This window comes from Leptidea sinapis, chromosome Z (assembly GCF_905404315.1).
Source record: "Leptidea sinapis chromosome Z, ilLepSina1.1, whole genome shotgun sequence".
Taxonomy (NCBI): domain Eukaryota; kingdom Metazoa; phylum Arthropoda; class Insecta; order Lepidoptera; family Pieridae; genus Leptidea; species Leptidea sinapis.
In genome coordinates, this window is record NC_066312.1 from 35,515,043 (window position 1) to 35,536,770 (window position 21,728).

At 33.7% G+C, this 21,728-nt stretch overlaps 2 protein-coding genes across 2 annotated transcripts; one reads left to right on the forward strand and one right to left on the reverse strand.

The window, feature by feature from the left end:
* Positions 1 to 1,279: 1,279 nt before the first annotated feature.
* LOC126978594 (ER membrane protein complex subunit 3) lies at positions 1,280 to 9,351 on the forward strand. The gene is made up of 5 exons (XM_050827554.1): positions 1,280 to 1,568; positions 1,648 to 1,786; positions 2,119 to 2,236; positions 5,040 to 5,201; positions 8,911 to 9,351. Exons 1-5 carry the CDS (start codon positions 1,420 to 1,422, stop codon positions 9,072 to 9,074), a joined length of 732 nt encoding a protein of 243 aa, XP_050683511.1. The 5' UTR covers positions 1,280 to 1,419; the 3' UTR covers positions 9,075 to 9,351.
* LOC126978589 (developmentally-regulated GTP-binding protein 2) lies at positions 9,339 to 20,596 on the reverse strand. Its single transcript, XM_050827550.1, has 8 exons — positions 20,118 to 20,596; positions 19,802 to 19,962; positions 18,726 to 18,896; positions 16,952 to 17,095; positions 16,765 to 16,872; positions 13,983 to 14,140; positions 11,920 to 12,046; positions 9,339 to 11,021 (listed from the first exon to the last, which is right to left on the reverse strand). Exons 1-8 carry the CDS (start codon positions 20,179 to 20,181, stop codon positions 10,860 to 10,862), a joined length of 1,095 nt encoding a protein of 364 aa, XP_050683507.1. The 5' UTR covers positions 20,182 to 20,596; the 3' UTR covers positions 9,339 to 10,859.
* Positions 20,597 to 21,728: the final 1,132 nt, after the last annotated feature.

Sequence of the window (21,728 nt, forward strand, 5' to 3'; positions counted from 1 at the left end):
TTCTTCTCATCTCAAGCTTTTCCAAAGTAGTGATAAATGGAAAAATATATTATAAAGTGAATAAAATTTTGAAAATAAGTTTTAAAAATTATTTACCTGAACAGTCTTGCTGTATTATTGTAGGCAGTAAATGTTGTGTGGATGAAGCTTGTCCTAAGAATACTTGACTCTGAACTTGTCCTGAAAATTAATGTGAATATGTAAAGATTATGTTTTATCAATTTAATGATTTACACTGATAATGAACCACTTTCAGCTAGAAATGCAACATTGAATTTTGTAATCACAACTGTGTGAGAAAATCAGGTGTTTCCAGAATGATACAATATACCTTCAAAAAAACCATCAACTCAACAAAGATTCTTATTGGTGTGACTAAATCTGACAGAATAAGGAATAGAATCGAATATTAACTCAAAATGTGTTAAATTAGGGGACTTACCAGGCAGATGAAGCATCGGAACTGATGACATCGGAGGGACTATTAAAGCCATCAGACAAATTGTGATAACCTAGTGTTATGACTATTGGGCTAGTATTAGATTTTGGACTCATATATTGACTTTTCTCTTGATATAAACGGTGTTAGAAGCCAGCACAGCTGTCAATTATTATAATGTGTGTTAAACCATATAAGTCATGGGGAGTCTGAAGTCTGACATAAGGTGATTTGAGGGATTGGAGTTTAATCTTTGGGGCAAGATACAGAAAACCGGTATGTTTATAATAGTTTTAGCCATGATTGCAAATTCAATCTACGGACCGGTAGTAGAACCTGAGAGTAGAACCAACCTTTAGTCATTAAACTATACTGTTAAGATTTAAGAGAATAATTTACTTACCACGGAGCGCACAACCGAAAGCACAACGTCTCGACATTACACCAAAGTTCATAATTTCCACAAACAAAAGTGTCTCTATCACAAAAAGTAGAAACTCACAGAATAAGGAGATTTTTGGAGTGAATTCACAACTTTAAGGCGGAGGAACACAAGGCTAGACTCGACGCACTTACACTTCGATTTCAATACCAAAAATATGCAAAATGGAACACGAGAGCTACATACATGCGCAAACGCTAGATGTAGCCGCCAATCGCCATTTTATGACCAGTGGGCAGGTTTCAAAGCGAGTGACAGCTGACAAAGCTATAATTATGGGGCCAACTAACACATGGCACTACAGTTTTCTGAAAACGTCACTTTAAGGCGACTGTCCCACCCCTGACGTAGTGCTTAAATTCTCTTTGGCAGCAATGACCAATGAGTATAAAGAAGCTTATTCTTGAAAGATTCAAGATTGTCCAAATTCTAAAGTAAAAGTACCTATTGGAATTAGGGATTTACTATAATTTTCAACTACAGTAATTGATTATTATGTTATTTTAAGCCAAGCCAGTACTTAGTTTTCTAAAGAATAATGGCAGAGTTATTATTGGACCCAAAAATTCGATTCTGGGTGTTTCTACCAATAGTTGTAATTACATTTTTAGTTGGCCTCGTCAGGCACTATGTCTCAATTATTTTATCTTCCCATAAAAAGATTGAGTTATTACAAGTACAGGATAGGTATTATTTAATGTTAAATATTGTATTGTTAATTAAATGAATTACATTGTTAATGTTACTTAATATAACCTCATTTTAGTCAAGTTATGATTAGAGCTCGATTATTAAGAGAGAATGGCAAGTATCTTCCTAGGCAGTCATTTGCTATGAGAAGGCATTGGTTTAACAATGAAGATACAGGATATTTCAAAGTGCAAAAGAGAACATCAAATGCCCAGGTATGTGATAGAGTACTATTGACTATTGGAAAATAATAGTAAATTAACTTTTCACAATGCAGCAAATGTTACTTGTCTGCTTGTTAAGACTTCCTATTGCAAAACTGCTTAGAAATTTTCTACTCATTCCTGATTGGTATCTGTTGTAATGGGCAGGGTATATCTCTTTACCATCTAGTGAACATCTTGTCACTTTTTCTCTTAAAAATAATTATTCAAAATTGTTCCTGTAAAGACACCATTACCACTTACTTGTCAACCTTTACTTTCATTTTGGGTTTGTTTCTTCAAGTAGTGATTAATGATTACTAATTGAAATTTCATTGTTTCAGAATCCTATGACAGACCCTGGAATGATGACAGACATGCTTAAAGGGAATTTGACTAATGTGTTACCTATGATTGTAATAGGAGGCTGGATTAACTGGATGTTCAGTGGCTTCCTTACTAGTGAGTTATTAATAAGATTATTGTAGGATTAAAGTTTGGATAGTGCACCCTCAATTTGAGGATTCTGAGTGTGCCAGGAGATTCATGTTTGAATTATCTTATTTTAAATTATATACAAAAGAAAAATACTTGAACACATTTCAGAAGAAAAAATAAACTATTAAAATTAAACTGAACTCATAACTTTTTTTTAATGTGTGTCATTATTATTTTAATATTATATAATGTAAAAAATCTATTTGGTTTAAATATTATAACTACTTACAAGAGAAAAGGATGAAAAAAATATATAGAAATGTGCCACATCATCAGGATTTAGTTGTTCTTGTTGAAAATATTATAACCTACCCACCCTACCAAAACTTTGTTTGGTTGCTTGCTACTTAGTGTAATTTAAGTGTAAATTTAAATATTAGGTGTACTCAGTGAAACTGTTTAAGGTGACTTTATCCTTATGTCCTTTGTTTCCAAATAGTCATGTTTAGTCACATATCCTTGCTCTATTGTATAAAGTTGTCCTTTTCGGCAGTCTGCACTCTGCCATTACCAGTGGGAAGCTCCTATGCACAAGATGCCTAGGCAAATGGAGCCTTTTGCCATGAGTGCCTATGTTTCATTCTGAGGGGTGCCATAGCTAGTGAAAAGCTAAGGGTGCTACGCGCATTCCAGACGGCACTGTTTTTTACATTCAAAGTCAAAGTTTTGATTTGCATAAACATGTTAGATTGATGTTACATAAATATTACAAAGTACATGTTTGCCACATTTATGACTTGCAAATTTTACAAAATACATTTCTAAATCATTAGTTACAAAATATCAATTAAACAAAAGATTTGTAGCAGTATTATATAGTATATAGTCAAGTTTTTAATTGAAAATAATTCTCTAATGAATATAAGCAGTTTTTAGTAAGGTATATTTTCAATTTAGATGAGAAATTCCTATTTCACTATGCCTCTTTTATTATCTTTGGGATGTGATTATAAATTTTTATGCACATACAAAAACAGTTTCTCTGAAATAATGTAGTTCTACAGCAAGTTACTTGTAGTTTGGTGGGGTCCCTGGATGGGAAAAGAGAAGTGTTTTCATGTTTAATGAATTTGCAAAATACACACAAGCACTCAAATATGTATAATTCAACAATTGTTAATAATAAGCTTTCAAGGGGTCCTTTTCCTGTTGCAGGCCTCAAACATTTTTTTTGCGCTATTAAGATTCTACTTATTACTGTTGAATTACCCCATATTCTGATACCATACCTAATTATAGACGCCTGGTAAGCTGTTAAAGCCGCTTTTTCCGATATAGTTTTTTTATTCTCCTTATTGCAAAAACAAACTTATTAAGACGTTTGCATAATGATTCAACATGAGCTTTCCAATTACAATTATTATCCATTATTATGCCTTAGAATTTGGTATTTTCAACCTCATCAATTTTAATTTCATTGTATGTTATGTTTTATAAGGGGTGGATAAATGATATTATAATTTTTATATTGTATAAGTTTTGTTTTTATTATATTAATATTTAAATTGTTACTTTCTAACCACTTGCCGATTTTAATGATTTCTTCACTTATGACCGAGTTGTATGGTCTCTTTGAGTTTGTGTCAGGGATAATAATTGTAATGTCATCAGCATATAACACTCACTTATTTTCTGTAATATTTGGTAGGTCGTTGATATATAGTAGAAATAATAATGGTCCAAGTACACTGCCCTGAGAAACCCCGGCTTTAGTTTGATTCCAACTTGATTCAAATTGTACTATATTTGATCTTACATCAATCTTGTCAATCTGGACACACTGTTGCCTTTTTTTTAATATAACTTTCCAGTCATTTTGAAGTGACACCTCTAACTCCAAATAGATTACATTTGTTTATGAGAATTTCAAAGTTGACACAGTCAAAAGCTTGGGTCATATCAAAGAATACTGCTGTTACTCTAATTTTTTGATCTATTTTTGTTATCAGAGTTTTAACTAATGTATATGCGGCCATTGTGGTAGATTTATTTTGTTGAAATGCGTATTGTTCCTATGTAATGACGTTTATTTCGTAAAAAAGTTGGTTAATCGTTTATACATTATTTTCTCAAAAACTTTTGATAGAATGGATATACGAGTTATTGATCTATAATTATTAAATTCCGTATGAGTACCTTTTTTTGAAGTGGTTTTATAATAGATGACTTAAGAGTTATTATATTTATTAGTTATTTAGTTAATACATTTTTACACAATGTATATTATATAACAATAACTTGATAAACTGGCATTATATGTGCACATTTAATATTTAGATATGATATTTATCATTTGCTTTGGTTATTTAAAAAAGAAAAAATTTGAAAACTGAGAACTTTTAGTATTAAAATTTGAAATTTGAAAAATAATTAAATTTATTATTATTTTCAATGATATGCTAATCAAACAGAACACTATTTCAACAATTCACAATAATATATTATAATTTACACATTGAACTTTTCACTAAATCCATTCACTACTGTACAATATGTCAGCTGCATAGCTATATATATACTTCTATTAGCATTTCGTTGACCCAAACTCACGAGATTTCAACCATTCAAAAAGAGTCTTTACATATTTATATTTTTAATTTATTTATCGGGTGCACCAGTCATGAGCATGGCGGTGACGCGAACCCATGATTTTACCCTACTGAAAAGTGTCCAACGCGGGTTGAGAATCATCAACAATCAACTCACAAAAGCAAATAAAAATATTTAAATTTTTTTCACACAAAATGAATCTCTTGTGTATTTCCAGCTAAAGTGCCATTTCCCCTCACCCTGAGATTTAAACCAATGTTACAAAGAGGAGTGGAGCTGGCCTATCTAGATGCATCATGGGTGTCCTCAGCGTCATGGTATTTCTTAAATGTATTTGGTTTGAGAACCATCTACACTCTTGTCCTGGGAGAAAATAATGGTAAGTTATATACATTATTTGATTTGAAGGTTTTACATTTTAATAAAGCCACTAATGTTTTATTTTAAATGTTAAGTATTGTAGAATCCCTATTTCGTAGTCTCCCCAAATTCTCTAAATTTTCCTTCTCTTTTGCTTGGTTAAACCCGTTATTTCTCTTTTTTGTCCTTGAACACTCAATAGATGTTGGGTGAAGTAGATTAATGCAGGCCATTGTTGATTTATTCAACTGGTGCCATATGAATGTGTTACTATCTAACTAATACATCTTTCAATAATTGATTGCGAGCCTCTAGTGATTTTTGTTTCTCATTGTACACTCATCTCAACTCAATTTCTTCACCAATTTTGCCCATGCCAGATGTTTTGGTAATATATTGTACATGGGTGTGTTAATAAATTGCATATTCATGAGTGATTTTGAAGCGGATTGTGCAGTTCTACCACGGGTTAGTAATGTTGCAGCTATTCCAGATGAAGCAAAAGCTAAGACTTTATGATGTTTAGATCGAAATTTTGCTAAAACCATCCTAATCAGGAACTTTTTTCCAGTTCCTCCTCATCTAAGCAGTAGATAACTCTAAGCCGATTATCAACATTAGGGTGTATGCATGAATTTTAAAAATTCTATAATTTGATTTTTTACATCCTAAAAATTATCAAACACATCAAATTATAGATAACAACATTCAAACGTAAGTCTACGTCAAACGATCTCCAGATAGATTCGGTGATGACAATCCTAATTACACCAATATTTAAATCGGGACTCACTTCTGACCCGAATAACTATCGCCCTGTTTCAGTGTTGCCGACCCTAAGTAAAATTTTTGAAAAAAATAATTTAAGCCATGTGCTTACTCACTTTAACACTTATAAGTTACTCCATATAAAACAATTTGGCTTTACTAGGGGACGCTCGACTACGGATGCAGGTGTTGAACTCATCAGGAATATTTTTGAGGCCAGGGAGGAATCACAGAATACACTTGGTATCCTCTGTGATTTATCTTTCTAAGGCTTTTGATTGTGTTTAACATTCAACGCTGGTCAGGAAACTATGTCACTATGGTATAAGAGGAACTGCACTCGATCTTCTGATCTCATATTTAAATAATAGGATTCAGAGGGTCGAGGTGAATGGCAGGAGATCTCCTGGGATTCCTCTCGATATGGGGGTACCACAATGGTCTATTCTTACCTTATTCTTACCCTTCCTCTTCCTAATTTATATAAATGATTTACCTAACCTTGTAGACAATAAACACAAGGTGGTATTGTTTGCGGATGATACTTCACTTATATTCAAAGTAAAACGAAGCCAAGTTTTATATGACGACGTAAACAATGCTCTATCTGACATTGTGTACTGGTTTAGCGCCAATATCTTATTGTTAAATAGTCATAAAACCAAATATATTAAATTCACCGGGACAAATGTCAAAAATGTAGATTCGAATATTTTATTAAATGGAGAGGTGGTAAAACCAGTGGAATCTGCTGTATTTCTTGGCATTACTCTTGATTCCAAATTGCAGTGGGGCCCCCCATATTGAAGGATTTGCGAATAGGCGTAGTTCTGCAACATATGCGGTTAAGAAAATTAGACAGTTAACTGACATAGATACGGCGAGATTAGTATACTTTAGTTATTTTCATAGTATTATGTCATATGGTATATTGTATTGGGGCAGTGCGGTCGATATTAATACTATCTTTTTGCTGCAGAAGAGGGCTATTCGCGCGATTTATAACCTAGGTCCTAAAGAATCATTAAGAGAAAAATTTAAAGAAATAAACATTTTGACTGTTGCTTCTCAATACATTTTTGATAATGTTCTGTATGTTCATAAGCACACTGAGGAATTTTCTAGAAACTGTGACATTCATAATGTAAACACGAGGAACAAACTTGTTATGCCTACTACTCGGTTGGGTCGAGTGAGTAAGTGTGATGAGAATATGATCCCAGAAAATGTACAAAACAAATGTGTTACGAAATTTAAAAGAATTGTTAAAAAATGTTTGTGTGGGAAAGGTTATTATAGCATAAACGATTTTCTTGATGACACCACGGACTGGGAATAAAGCGAACACCCTCAGGCTCTTTAATTATAAATGTTTATTGTACGATATTACATTGTAATCCATATTTTATATTAAAAAAAAGGCCCGCTGAGTTTCTTGCGCCGATTCTTCTCAGGTCTGAGGCAGTCTCTTTTGGATGGGTGGTAGTTTTTAACATCCAATAAGTGATTTTAAATCCTATTTTGAATAAAAATATTTGAATTGTTTGAAACTTTATTCACTATTTGAAGCACAAATATGCAATCATTATTAATGCTTATGTAAAATTAAAAAAAAAAACAAGTTATTAAGTTATTATATAAATACACCACCAATAAGACGAAACATGTAAGAAAAACGTATAAATATCGGATATAACATCCGGTAAAGAATAGGTGATTATCAATTTTGAACAAATGAAGAATATTTAAATATATATATTTATATTATATATTAGCTACTGACAATCTTTGTATTGCCATATAAATTAACTACACAAAAATATATTATAACACTCATTTTTCGACCTACCAAATATTAATTATATTTTATAAAAATCGATCAAACCGTTTCAGAGGTGTATGGCAACTAACTAACGACACGAATATTAGATTTAGATATCTAGATATTTTACTATATAGAACTATTTGTGATATTTAGGTAAAATTACTGAGCTGAGACTTAACATCTTATGTAAGTAGGTATCTCACAGAATATTGGATTTTAAGAATCCTGAGCTAGTGTTGGGACGCGACAAAGAGGTAAGAGTAGCCTCTTACAGTACGCCAGGCAACGTGCTGCTTTACGATTTATTGATTAAATATTACAATCCTATCAAAAATGTGATATCGCAATACAACGAGACAAAAAATAACTCCTCTCTCTCCTCTTATTTTTAAGTTCAATTCATTAATTCGGAATAAGAATTCCACCTTTGCAGGACAAATTAGGATATCTCATCCCAACCATCTGAATGTGTGTTGTTCCTCCACAGTGCGGTTTTCAAAGAGCTTTCTTCCACGTAGTGTGGTAGTAAGTTGTGGAATGAGCTTCCTTGTGCGGTGTTTTCAGGACGATACGATATAAAATACGAAGGTACCCTTCAAAAAAAGGCCGTACACCTTCCTTAGGCCGGCAACGCTCCTGTGATTCTTCCGGTGTCGCAGTAGAATGTGGGCGGCGGTGATCACTTAACACCAGGTGACCCGAACGCTCGTTTGTCCTTTTCTATAAAAAAAAAGATAATAAAAGTGTACTTTAATAAATTTTTAAAATTTAGTGGCAATAAGAATAATGCGTGATAACTACATAAAAGATTTAAGTCATATCAAATGTATAAAAAACAAAATACAATTTCATTGTCCCACTCAACACTATCCTGAGTGGCACTGTATGGTTTCACTTAGCGGGTGAACATCTTTTCTGTCGTGTTTGGTTATATTGAATTTAGTTCGTATTTTACTTCGAATTTATTTTATTTGTTTGTTTTATCATTTCTTATATATTGTTATAATACCTACTACATCCAATACGATGCGAGTTTTTTTTCCTTATTTCTTGTATTTAACTTTTTAACATACTGGATTTATTTTTCTATTGATAGTTTTTCCCCTATTTTCTTACCTTGAAGTTTTTGTTGCAGCTGCAGATCAATCTAAAGTGATGCAAGATCAAATGTCAGGAGCCGCAATGGCCATGCCTCCGGATCCGAAGGCGGCGTTCAAGGCGGAGTGGGAAGCTCTTGAGATCACCGAACACAAGTGGGCCCTCGCCACTGTTGACACCGACTTGCTCACAGCCGAGTGAACATAGTGTAATAAATAATATGTTATAGGAGGCCAATTACATCATAATATAGTAATACATCAATCAAGCAGCCAATGCAAAACAAAAAATTAATTAAAACTTGCCTGACTTCATCGATAACTTGTACTCCATTCATTCCAGAGTAATAATATCCAGATTTACTATATTTGTGTAAGAGTCTTATATGCATAAGGTATTTATTTCATTTAAATGCATTTTAAATATAATGGTGAATATGTAAGGATTATATTATTAAATAGAAACTTAGTCACTTAAATACATTTTATTTTATTTTATTTCAAATATAACCTTGACAACAAATATAACACACTATTTCAGCTATAGATAAATATTATAACATTCATTTGTAAGGCTCAACTTTACCAAGCGAGAACATTCCACTGATTTATATCCAGAACATTAATAGTATTCTTAGTGTCAAATTTGGAAACAAGTACTGGAAGTTACTCTATCCCATCTATCTACCTATATATTATCATAACCATCACAGGCTAAAACTATTGCCTTAAAGTGGAATTTGTACATGTAAAAATGAAGCAATAAAAATAGTTTACGCCGCCGGTGTATCATCTAACCATTAGGTATTTAAATAAAAAATACAGTAATAATTAATTTGAATAAAATAATACATAACAAAACTATTCTTATACATTCCTGCGAACATAAAAACAACCTCATATCCATAATTCAAAATATTCCATGTGAATATGATATTGTAAAATTGGTTACAGCATCCTCTAGTATTGAAAAGTCGAAATTGTTCTTCCACAAGTGGAATTAATTTTTAACGTTTGCATACCATCTACTTCATATGACAATCAGTGTGCTAATAATTATACAAATTAGTCTCTAGTGTTTGATAGTAAAATTTGTTGGTTGTGAATGTAATGTCGATTTCAATTAGAGTAATAGAATTTGGTTACAGGATTCTCTGCTTAAGCTTTTAGGAATTGGATTGAAAATACATTTACTTTGACATTTAAAATAATAGCTACACTCACGAGCCTATTAAAAAAAAATCTTGTGAAAAGGTTATATCATTATTTTAAGGGCATTTGATGCAACTATTGCCTAACATTCATTTTGTGTTAGCAGTCAACAGTATTGGTGCCATGTTTACAGATCTGACACTAACATAAAATTGCCAAATGCCAAAAAATAACATTTATCCCAAATATTGAATGCACAAACCTATAATAGGTTTTGATTCTATGCTGAGTCATAATTATAATATATGTTGACTGTTTGAACCACTATCAAGAAACTAATATAAGTTATCATGATCGACAATAATTTAAACACCTTCTATGTATTTCTATTGTATCATTTATCTTGGTTGTAATGTACAGAATAGCCACTTGTTTAACTTATTTAGTCAATTAGAAGGTAGTCTGATCCTTGAAGGAAATGGCACAACAAGAACCTAGCAGAGTCCTCAAACATTTAACAAAATGGCTCAACACCCATGCACATATTAACTGGTATTAAGTTGATAGCTGCATTTGAATTCACTATAGATATGAGGTTGGCAATATTCTAACAAAACTGACCACCCGCTAAGAAAAAACAATGTAACAGTCCACAGGTCTCAAACAATCATACAGAACTGTCAATTTATCTTCACACTTGGTCAGGGAATGTTCTGTATGTATGTCATGGAATTCTCACACATTTGTTGAGCAATAACAAGTTGCGGAAAGATAATTATAACATTTGAAACATTGGGCCAGCTGGAGTATGTCGCGATGGTGGGGTAAGGATGGCCTACTTCTTGATGAGCTGCACCACGTCTTCATCCTGCACGGCATGGTGGATGCCGACACGCTGCGGCGAGTACTTGGTGCTGGTGCCCCACACCAGCGCGTACTTGAGCTGGGCCGCCAGCGTGCGGTGGATGGAGTGGCACACGTGCTCTATTGTCACGCCCTGTCAACAATATTGATATATAGACAGTCATATCTCTGGTGACAGCACACACAACGACAATACAGCATCCTGGTTGCCTCCATACTGTGTACATCTAAGAAGCCGGTAACGCTCCTGTGATTCCTCTGGTGTTGCGAGACAGTATTGGTGCTGGTGACATCTCATTTGTTTCTATTCCATAAAGATGATGAGCCTCTTCAAACAATAAGGTCCTAATATTTGTTGGGAGTTTCAGTTAATAATTGAAATTAGAATGTAATCCTGGAGATAGCACATAACTGTAAATAGAAAATATAGACCAGTCAAGTTCAGGTTGGTTACCAACTTGCCAATAGCGTGCTAAGTCCAGTGCTAACTGCTAAGCAGGAGCAATATATTCAAATTTTCAAACTCAAATATTTTTATTCAAAATAGGATTCTAAATCACTAAAAGTGAAAAACTACCACTCATACAAAATAGACTGCCTCAGACCTGAGAAGAATGGGCGCAAGAAACTCAGCGGGATTTTTTTTAAATATAAAAATTAGGATTACAATGTGATATCGTACAATAAACATGTATAATTAAAGAGCCTGAGGGTGTTCACTTTATTCCCAGACCTTTCCCACAAAAAAGTTTTTAACAATTTCTTTAAATTTCGTAACAAATTTGTTTTGTAAATTTTCTGGGATCATATTGTAGAAGCATAGACATCGCCCAACAAAAGTCTACTTACTAACTCGTCTATACTGCGTCCTTCTCGCACAGATGGCTGCCCTGCTCACGGATTGTAAATCTTTTAAAGCCACCGAGGCGCATTATATTTACGCGGAAGTTACATAGGCAATAAAGGTAAGGCCGGACTTTCGTACATCAACTACATTGAAAAAATACTGTAAGAAATACAAATATATATACCCGTCTTAAAATGAGTCCATCGTCAAAGTCCGGTGGTTGTCCAGGCTTCTTGGTGTACACCCTGATGAGCGACAGATACTCCCACATGGTATCAAGCAGGTAGTCTAAGTTTAACTTCATGTTACAACTGTAATTACAAAATGGGGTATACAGGTGCAGAACGTCGATGGCGTGATGAACGTGAATTTATCTCCAAAAAAGTAGACAAAATAATATTTATTTTAATTGTTTAGCACATGATACCAGGTGCGCTGGGGACCTAACGTCCATCGTAGGCTGGGACTAAACCCAAAAAAAAACTCTTGAAATTGAATGATGAAATTTTGTTTATTAAAGATGCATATTTTTTTTGGACTTGGTTATAGCTGTAAACTTGTCACGTTCCAAAACAACTATCGTTGAACACTGAACCGTGTTAAACTGGAACGCGACCATAGTGGAGTTCACTCGGCGCCTTCGAGAAGAACGGTTAAAGTGCGACACAGTAATTATAGTGTAAAATACAATGAATGCATGAATCACAAGTATATTTGTGGCCCCTATTTCTAAAACCGTCATCCATAAGCTAGTGGAGTCCCACGGCTATGCCACATGGAGGCGAAGTAAGGTTCCATCAGGCAATTATTGAAGAATCTATGAACGCAGTTTGAATTGTTTTTTTAAAGTCTTCTTTCAGTAAAATGTTAAAAAAATCTACAATATTAAAGGTACTTCCCTTCCATGTGGCATAGCCGTGGGACACGCTGTATAATACGAGGGCTGCACTAAAAGTATCGGAAATGGAACATTTCCACTGTTCCTGTCGTATTAAAATCTTTTAATTGAAAACTCCTTGCTTTTAAAAATCGAATACCATTTATTTATTTAAAAAAAGATTCTCGGTCTTTTTCGGTCTTTCACAAACTTGTTTAGTCGTTGAGAAAGAGTTGAGTTGACTCGAGAAAATTCTAGAGCGATTATTTATTATGACTATGGTTTAACACAAAAACAGTGTGTTGACCGGATGATTTCTGCATTTGGTGATGAAGCGCCATCCAAAACCACAATTTATCGCTGGTTTGCTGAATTTCAACGTGGACGTGTCAAGCTCAGTGATGATCCCCGTCAAGGTCGTCCAAAAACTGCAGTCACCAAAGAAAACGTTGATGCTATGCGTAAGCTGATTGAGGAAGATTGACATGTGACATACCGCGAAATTCAAGCAACTTTAGACATTGGCATGAGTCAGATACAAATAATCTTGCATGAACAATTAGGTATAAAAAAGTTGTTTTCCCGATGGATACCGCATTTGCTCTGTGAAGAGCAAAAAGCGGCTCGCGTTACTTGGTGCGTCAGAACTCTCGAAAGATTCCACGCAGGATCCTCAAATGCTGTAGACAACATCGTATCAGGTGACGAATCCTGGATATACGCGTACGAACCCGAAACAAAACACAAGTCACGAGTTTGGGTGTTCGAAAATGAGTTAAAGCCAACAAACATTGTTCGTTCACGGAGTGTTGCAAAAAAAACGGTGGCCACGTTTATCTCCAATACCGGCCATGTTGCGACTATTCCTCTTGAGGGGCAAAGAACGGTTAATGCAGAATGGTATGCTAGCATTTGTTTGTCACAGGTCGTTTCTGAACTCCGTAAAGAGAACTGCAACCGCCGCATCATCCTCCATCACGACAATGCGAGTTCTCACACCGCGCACAGAACAAAAGAGTTTTTAGAGCATAGAATTATTAGACCATCCGCCGTACAGCCCTGACCTAACCCCTAATGATTTCTATACTTTCCCTAAAATAAAGAATAAATTGCGTGGTCAGAGATAATCATCACCTGAAGAAGCTGTGGACGCCAACAAAACGGCCATTTTGGAGACCCCAACTTCCGAATGGAATGGTTGCTTCAATGAATGGATACATCGTATGGAAAAATGTGTCAAATTTCGCCGAGAATACTTCGAAAAGCAATAAATACATTTTTAAATAGTAATGTTGTGTCACTTCCTTGATTCCCGAAATTTTCAGTACCGCCCTCGTATAATACATTTTATTGAGTCTAAGGATGCTCACCTAACCACGAGGGAGTGCGGCTGCCTCGCTATCCGGTCCACCTCCTGTATGGAGATCTGGTCGATCTTGTTGTACACGTACAGGCAGGGCAGGTACACGCGGTTCGCCAGGATCACGTCTATGAGCTCATCTGCCGTGCAGTCTTCGCGGAACAGAACCTGAAATAAGTCTCGTGCTAGCAGCCATTGTTCTAATCAAATCCATTAAAGGCTTAATTCAGGCCATAAATCAGGCAGGAAGGACGCCGAAACCTGCACTTATATAATTAAAGTTACCGCAACCACACGCAAAGCCCTCATATCAAAGAATCGAGTGTGTGCTAATTAGTCTTGTCCTGTGAGAGACTATTTTTGTCACAAGATGCTTTAAGAGACAGCAGTATGGTCATGCGGACAAGTCATGTCGGGAGTCAACATACACGTGTAGCCACTGAGGAGATAAACGTCACACCATCAAAGAATGTCGGAACGAAGTAGATGTACCGAAATGTGCTACTTGCTTACAGTTTAAAAAGCCAAGCAATGTTAACACAGGCTCTGCTGATTGCCCAGCAAAAATATTTTTTGAAAAAAGGTACAAAAACTCTGTTGATTATGGTGTCGCCTAAGACTGCCTATTTTGTATTTTTTGTAGCCCTATTATTCTATTATTTTTATTATTCTATACTCTTTTTTATTTATCTTTAAACTTAATTTTAATCCACACATTAACAATGATTAATAACTTAATAAATGATTTAGATAATTTTTCTGTATCTGACTCAAAGATTTGTGAAGCTGAGAATTGCAAAGAACATCTTTCTCCTTACATTAGCATCCATTAACAGTACTAACACAAAATATACGTAGTGTTTTTAAAAAAATTGACAGCTTTTTGTACTCTACAACAGAGACTTAACATGGATTGTGACCTTATGGTTTTAACCGAATGTTGGCTTACCAGTCGACCAAACATACCTCAAATTCCGTATAATATGTACAGGAGTACTATCATAACGATAGGTTATGGTTTAAAAATAATCTTGATGTCTCTGTCGTTACCAAATATCCATGACTGTAACAGTTTGTTAGTTAAAATAGGAAAACAATATGTGATATTAGCATTATACAGGTCGCCCTCCTTCTCGAATACAAATAAATTTATTGAGTCTCTAAATGTCACCTTACAAAGTTTATCATAATATGTCAAAAATATAATTTTAACAGGAGACAATAATATAAATATTATTCCAGAATATATCGAAGCATCTGCCCAGGAACACTTAAACTTATGCTCCTTTTATGGCTTGGGTTGCTGTTGTCTGTTCATGTCTTGTTAAGAGGTCGCAGACCTCAACTGAGAAACTGCAACCACTTCCATGGTAACACATACCAGTGTTAAAAAAAACGCAAATGCGTGAAAAAATGAAAATAGAAAAACAAATGTTTTGGTCTGTCTGTTGACTTGATAATCAACACAAGCCGATTTACGGCATGGAAAACCTTAATGCATTGACTGCCCTCATTGAATCAGTTGTTACTCCTACTGACTGACTTCAAATACAAAATTGTTAGTAAAAACATGTTGCGCATAATGGTAATATAACACACAGCTGAAAATTATAAGTTAGTCGTAGAGCTCATCCGACACAGAGGCTTAATAGGCTATTTAGTATTTTTAGAGGCAAAACCCGAAAAACACAAAAAGTTTCCAAATAGTAATAAAGAATCGACGCGGGTTCGAGTCCCGATTCATCCATAAATGGTGGTACAAATTAAATTTGTATATTTTATTCCTAGAAGTGAGGACTTTCACTTAGAGACTTCTGGAACACCTGTATACGGCTTTCATTTTAGACTTTAATGTTACATAGGTTGGAACTTCAATTATGTATTATTCAATTACAATCTACAAGCGTTTATACTTGTTTTAGGTTTAATAAGAAAATAAAGCTTGGTTCACTGACCATACTCATAAAACGCTGGTAAATTCGTTAACACAGATTAAATACATACTCTAAGCTTCATGGTCTACTTTATAATGTGGCATTGGTTGAATTGTGGTGCTCCTTCCACACATACCACAATAGGAAAAATATAATGGAAAACCATATAATATGAAACTTCCACACAAGCTATGTGGTTTTCATAATCCTTTGATTTACATATTATATGTATTTTTTCATTATATTTTTATATACAAATATGTATACAAAAACTGATATGCCACTGATCAATTATGTGTTCAAGTTTACTCTTAAATTACTACTTTGAGACTATTATTTAAATGATGGTGCCACGACCTTTCCAGATAGATTATAAGTTTTTGTGTATATTTTGCTTTTTATTTTTATCTTTATATAATGTGTTAGAATATCATTACTTTTATATAATGTATTAGAATATTACAACTTATTTGTTTCATAACATGTATACTGGGTAATTTTGCCTTTAATAAAAACTTATTATTATATTCTAAAAATTAAGTAAACATAAAAGTAATATGTAAACTTGTTGATGGCATTATCAACACCACACTACTACTACTACTACATGACAAACACATTGCTATTACAACTTGCATCATTAAGTTATGATAATATCGCCTTGCATCTCACAACTTTAGTAATAGGAGCCATGATATGTACATAATATACAACACAACTACAGATGACTTGAAAATTCAATTTATTTTAGTTGCTAAGTTAGGCTGGAGCTCCTCTCATTCAAATAAAAATAATTTTGTACTTAGTATGGCACCTGTACCTCTGTTTAAATATAATATTCAACTCTTTAACTCTTACCTCAGCATTAAATATTTTATATTCATGAAGTATCATTTGCACCATTTTCTCATCAACCTTTGTAAGTTGGCATGTGGAGTTGAATGACAAACCTCCACCCTTCTTGACCTAAAATAATACATATTTAACATTTTAATTTTCATGCCAATTATTCATATAATTTAAAAATTATGATAACTTGATTAACCTTAAAATAAATATTAGGTTTAGGTTTGTTCAGTCGGATGCCAACACTCTCAAGTTCCTTTTCCAGAAGCTGTCTGTGCACATATGGCTTTGTGGCGTCCAGCATCATTAACACCAAATCTGCAGTACGTGCGACTGCTATAACCTGCAGTTCAAGATGATAAATAAACATTAATATCATTTTACTTGCACACAGAGCCAGAGGAGACCTCAAACAAGATGGGACCATGAACTCAAGCTCATAGCGGTCCTGCACTGGCAACAAGTGGCCCACAACAGACCCCAATGGAAAGAGCTATCGTGGCATAAGCAGCACACTGAGATAAGAGACATTCAGACATACTTTAACACAGAATAAATGGTCTTAATAGATAGATATATAATATATTATTAGATAAAAGTACAAACAGGTCTAGGTAAATTTTTAATGATGACTCCCCTTAGTTTTCATAAATTTTAATGTTACCTAGTAGTTACTATTATTAAAAGAATAAATTATATCAATAATGTTAAACACATCAGCATTATAATATAATTTAACCAACCCAGCCTCAACATGTTTCTAAGACAGAAAACAAAATAAGAGTTACAAATATAATTGGATGCTATCATTATTGAAAATGAACCCACTGCGGTGTGCAATGCTTTTGTAGCAAGGTAAGCACTGTTTATCTAACTAGTCATAGTTGCACTTTAGTCTGACAGTACTAGGTTTCGAGATCTACTGAAGTTGTTTGTGTTTTTTTATATAGTTTCCATACCATAGGGTCAACCTAATATTTTAGTTTGTGTCATTCGAGGTACAAGTACTTACCTACATAATAATAATCTTTTTATTTAATTAATCAGCTTTATTGTTTAATATTTTATCTCAATATCTGTTAAGTAAGTGTATTTATTTATTTATTAATACTTTCATAATGAGGTAGGTAGGTGGTAAAGGTATATATGATGTGCACACCCTTGCCTGTGGCAACCATATTTAAACAATAAGGTATAATACTACTAAGGTGATATATTCTACCTCGCATAGGATAAACCAATTGCAAAGAATGTAAAATAGTACAAGTACCAAAGTTTCACTCCGCAAAATCAACTGAAGAAATTGGGAGTCTTGCGGTCATACAATAAGGTGTAATTCAGATTGTATAGCACTATTAACCTAATTTTATAATCACCTAGAAGTATACCTCTTCTGACAACATTAGGGTTGTCTTCTTTACCTAAAACTGTACCTACCAAGTATACTGTGACCTTATAAAAATAGATCAGATTTTTCTATAATATAAATAGGTATGTAATCATAATTTTTAATCAATATTCTTTTGTTGTCAAACCTACTTATTATATAGGAAATAAATAGGTAATAATAATCATGAATATGTAATGTAATTTCATTATAATAATAATCACTTTAAATTATTTCTTTCAGCATCTTAAGGGCGACTAAATAATATGAATTTGGATTGCAATGACCTTTAATATGCTTTGCTTTATTTATGTTTCTCAACTTTTCAACAAACTATCGGTCAGATCTGTGAAACTTGCTTGTCCCTACTGGCCAGCTTACTGTGTAGAGGCCACCGCACATACTTATAAATTCGATACTTACACAGGGAGTGAGTCAGGCCTATCAATTGTTAGATTCCTTTAGCACGTGTGGACATATACATATTACAAATATTAGAAACTCCAAAATACACACATAGTCATAACTACGCTTTCATAATGATAGCTATGGGTTTTTGCTAAAAAATAAATGAAACAATACTAACTTGTCGCCCTCTACCCTTTCCCTGTGCAGCACCTTCAATGATACCCGGCAAATCTAGCAGCTGTATGTTGGCACCTCTATACTCAATAACTCCAGGAATACATGTGAGTGTTGTGAACTCATAGCTGGCTGCTTCTGAGTGTGTGTGGGTCAAGGTGGATAGCAATGTTGACTGAAATATTTTAAAACATATATTATAATATGTGATGGCAAATATATTGACCCATTATTGTCACATGTTTGAAAGTTTGACATGTCTATTTATCATAACATATTAAACCACTGCAAAAGAAGTGTTGAATACAAGAAAGAAAATGGATAGACACCATAGCAGAAAGAAATTGAATAACTAATTCTAAAGATTAGAATAAATAGGAAGAGATGGAGGAGGCTATTGCAGTATGTAAATATGTAACACAAGACAACAACATAACTAAATCATGTCATATCATAACACAAATTTATAAATGTGTAGAAACTTTACACTTTCTGGTGTGATGGGTTGAAAACTGCTTCTTTCTCTTTTTAGTTAATTTATTATATTTGGAAACAAGGAAAAGTAGCAATAAAAATCTCATGTTGATTCATGCCAAGCCCCACATGCCTCTTTGCAAGCATACTGAGTCTCCTGAACAAAGTTGGTGCACACCAGAACAGACCCAGCTTTAAAAAAAAAAACAATAAGCACCTTGCTATAGATTGGCCCAATTTATCATATGAGTGGCAGGATACAACTAGTATTACAAGATGCTGCTTCCAAAAAAATTGCATGGATTATAGTTAAAGCTTTAGAAATCCAGGGTCATATACATCTGCAAAATTATTGTCTACCAGATCAGCAGTAGGAGAATGACTCTGACATGACTCTGTTGATGTAACTGGTTTCTGCCCACGGAATTAAAATAATTGTGAATAAAAGACCTAAATAATTATCCACAAAGTAACTAATGATTCCAGTTCAGACTGAATTTCACAAAGAACAATGAATCATACTTTAAAATTGAATAATATTATGTATCAAGCTGTTCCACCTAAGTAAACAGGTATTTATGAAAACAAAAAAAGTTATGTTCTTACCTTACCAACAGAGGGAAAACCAATCAAAGCTACCCTAGCATCACCAGACTTTAACACATCAAACCCTTCCCCCTTGTCTCCCCCCTTTTTAGATGGTTCCAGTAGTTGTGACCTATACTTTGCAAGCTTAGCCTTTAATAGACCTAAATGATATTCAGTTGCTAAAACAGTGTAAAGATATTAGTTATGCTAAAAATAACAGAACCTAATAAACTTTTTAGTTCCCGCAATATTAAATATATTATGATTTTTTCTAAATGCGGCTAATAAACTTTTTGGTAGAGCGCTATAACCTTAAACTTTATCAGAAAATTACCTTTATTTTTTTGAGTTCTGGCTATTTCTTTTTCAATTTCGGATATCTTTTCTAAGATTCCCATTTTCTCTTAAATGAAATAACAACTAAGGTTTCGTTGAATATAAGTATATCGTGGTATTTATAACACTAGGCCATAAATCATTGTTTTGTCGGGTAAATAATATTATGTGAAATAGTACAGTTAATGGAAATATTGAATCAAGTTGACAGGAACTACAGAAATAACAAATTATGATTGATTATTTTTCAATTATGAGTTTAAAAACTAGAATGTAGTAATAAGTACTTAATCACTACTTATTTCCTTCAATGATCAATTTTTATCACTTCTTAGTTCTTAGCTTCGCTCGATACAAAATCGTGTGCAAAATGCAAATCGTGTGGCACAAGTTTTTGACTTCTCTTGTCAATTGTCATAACTCATGTTCATTAGTCTTGAGTCTTGACTCTAACTTCATTGATATATGAGTCAAAATATATTGATCTTCTAATCAAAAATCCGGTTACACCGATGATGTTATAATTCTAAGCGCTTTCAGGTGTACATGTCAATTCGAAAAAATGGTCATAGACTTTTTTTTTTGGTTCTGTTCGTCCATCTGGACATGCAAAGGGGTCAAAAGCCCATACAGCCAAATGGTCATAGACTACAAAGCCATGGCAATCTATACGATGCGATACATTAGAGATTATGACAGTTCTAATATCTCCGTAAGCTCAGTGGCTTAAACGTAAGATGCGAACTGGCACACCCTAGTATCAGCTCGAACCATTTGACTGAGTGCAACGCAGAGCTGCTCGTATTGTGCATGGGATTTAGTGTAGACGGCAATAATCACTTAAAATCAAGTGACTCGTACGCTCGTTTGTCCTCCTCCTCCAATGATATTTAAAAGTATAGATAGGTTACCTAGACAACATTCGGTGTTTGTAAATGATACACAAACGCACACAAGAATAATTTAACATTGCAATAGCACACTACATTACGATTACACGTCAAAGAAGGATAGTAAATGCAATTATCGCAAGTGAAAAAGAGATAAGTCTAATTTGCTAATTGCTTCGTATTTGCATAGCAAAAACACAGAATCATTCACCAGATATGATTTTTTACCGTACACCGTGATTTATGCCTAAAATACGATTAAATCATGAGTTCATGTAATAAAAGTTATAAAGTAATAAAACTACATTTAAATTTGGTTAATTTACCTAATGTGTGATTGATTTAAAAAAAAAATATTCATTTTAATATATAGCCATAATGATGATATAAATTATTTGTACATAAAATAATAAAAAACATACAGACATATCAAAACAAAACCGAAATGTATTAACAATAAGGGTTCCATTTTTACAATTTTACTAACGACGGCTCCCAAAAAGTTTTAAGGTTACAATTATTATTTTTTGTATATTATATTATTTATGAATGTATTTCTGTTGAGGGTTTATTTCAATAAGATAATGGGAGAAACAAAAAATGATCCCATTGATTCTTCTGCAGTTAGCAAGGGATATACCGAAAGGGCAGTGTTACTGTAAAAACGCCTACGCAAGCAGATAGCACTTACTGTCTACGTCCGCTACCTACCCTAAAAC

Bases quoted from the DNA above. Each gene is read 5' to 3' on its own strand.
- LOC126978594 (XM_050827554.1), top strand. From the start codon at position 1,420: ATGGCAGAGTTATTATTGGACCCAAAAATTCGATTCTGGGTGTTTCTA. The intron at 1,569-1,647 runs GTATTATTTAAT...ACCTCATTTTAG, and splicing joins TTATTACAAGTACAGGATAG to TCAAGTTATGATTAGAGCTC. The intron at 2,237-5,039 runs GTGAGTTATTAA...GTGTATTTCCAG, and splicing joins GTTCAGTGGCTTCCTTACTA to CTAAAGTGCCATTTCCCCTC.
- LOC126978589 (XM_050827550.1), bottom strand. From the start codon at position 20,181: ATGGGAATCTTAGAAAAGATATCCGAAATTGAAAAAGAAATAGCCAGA. The intron at 14,141-16,764 runs GTAAGAGTTAAA...GACTTATTTCAG, and splicing joins ATAAAATATTTAATGCTGAG to GTTCTGTTCCGCGAAGACTG. The intron at 12,047-13,982 runs GTGAGCATCCTT...TTGTAATTACAG, and splicing joins CCGCACTCCCTCGTGGTTAG to TTGTAACATGAAGTTAAACT.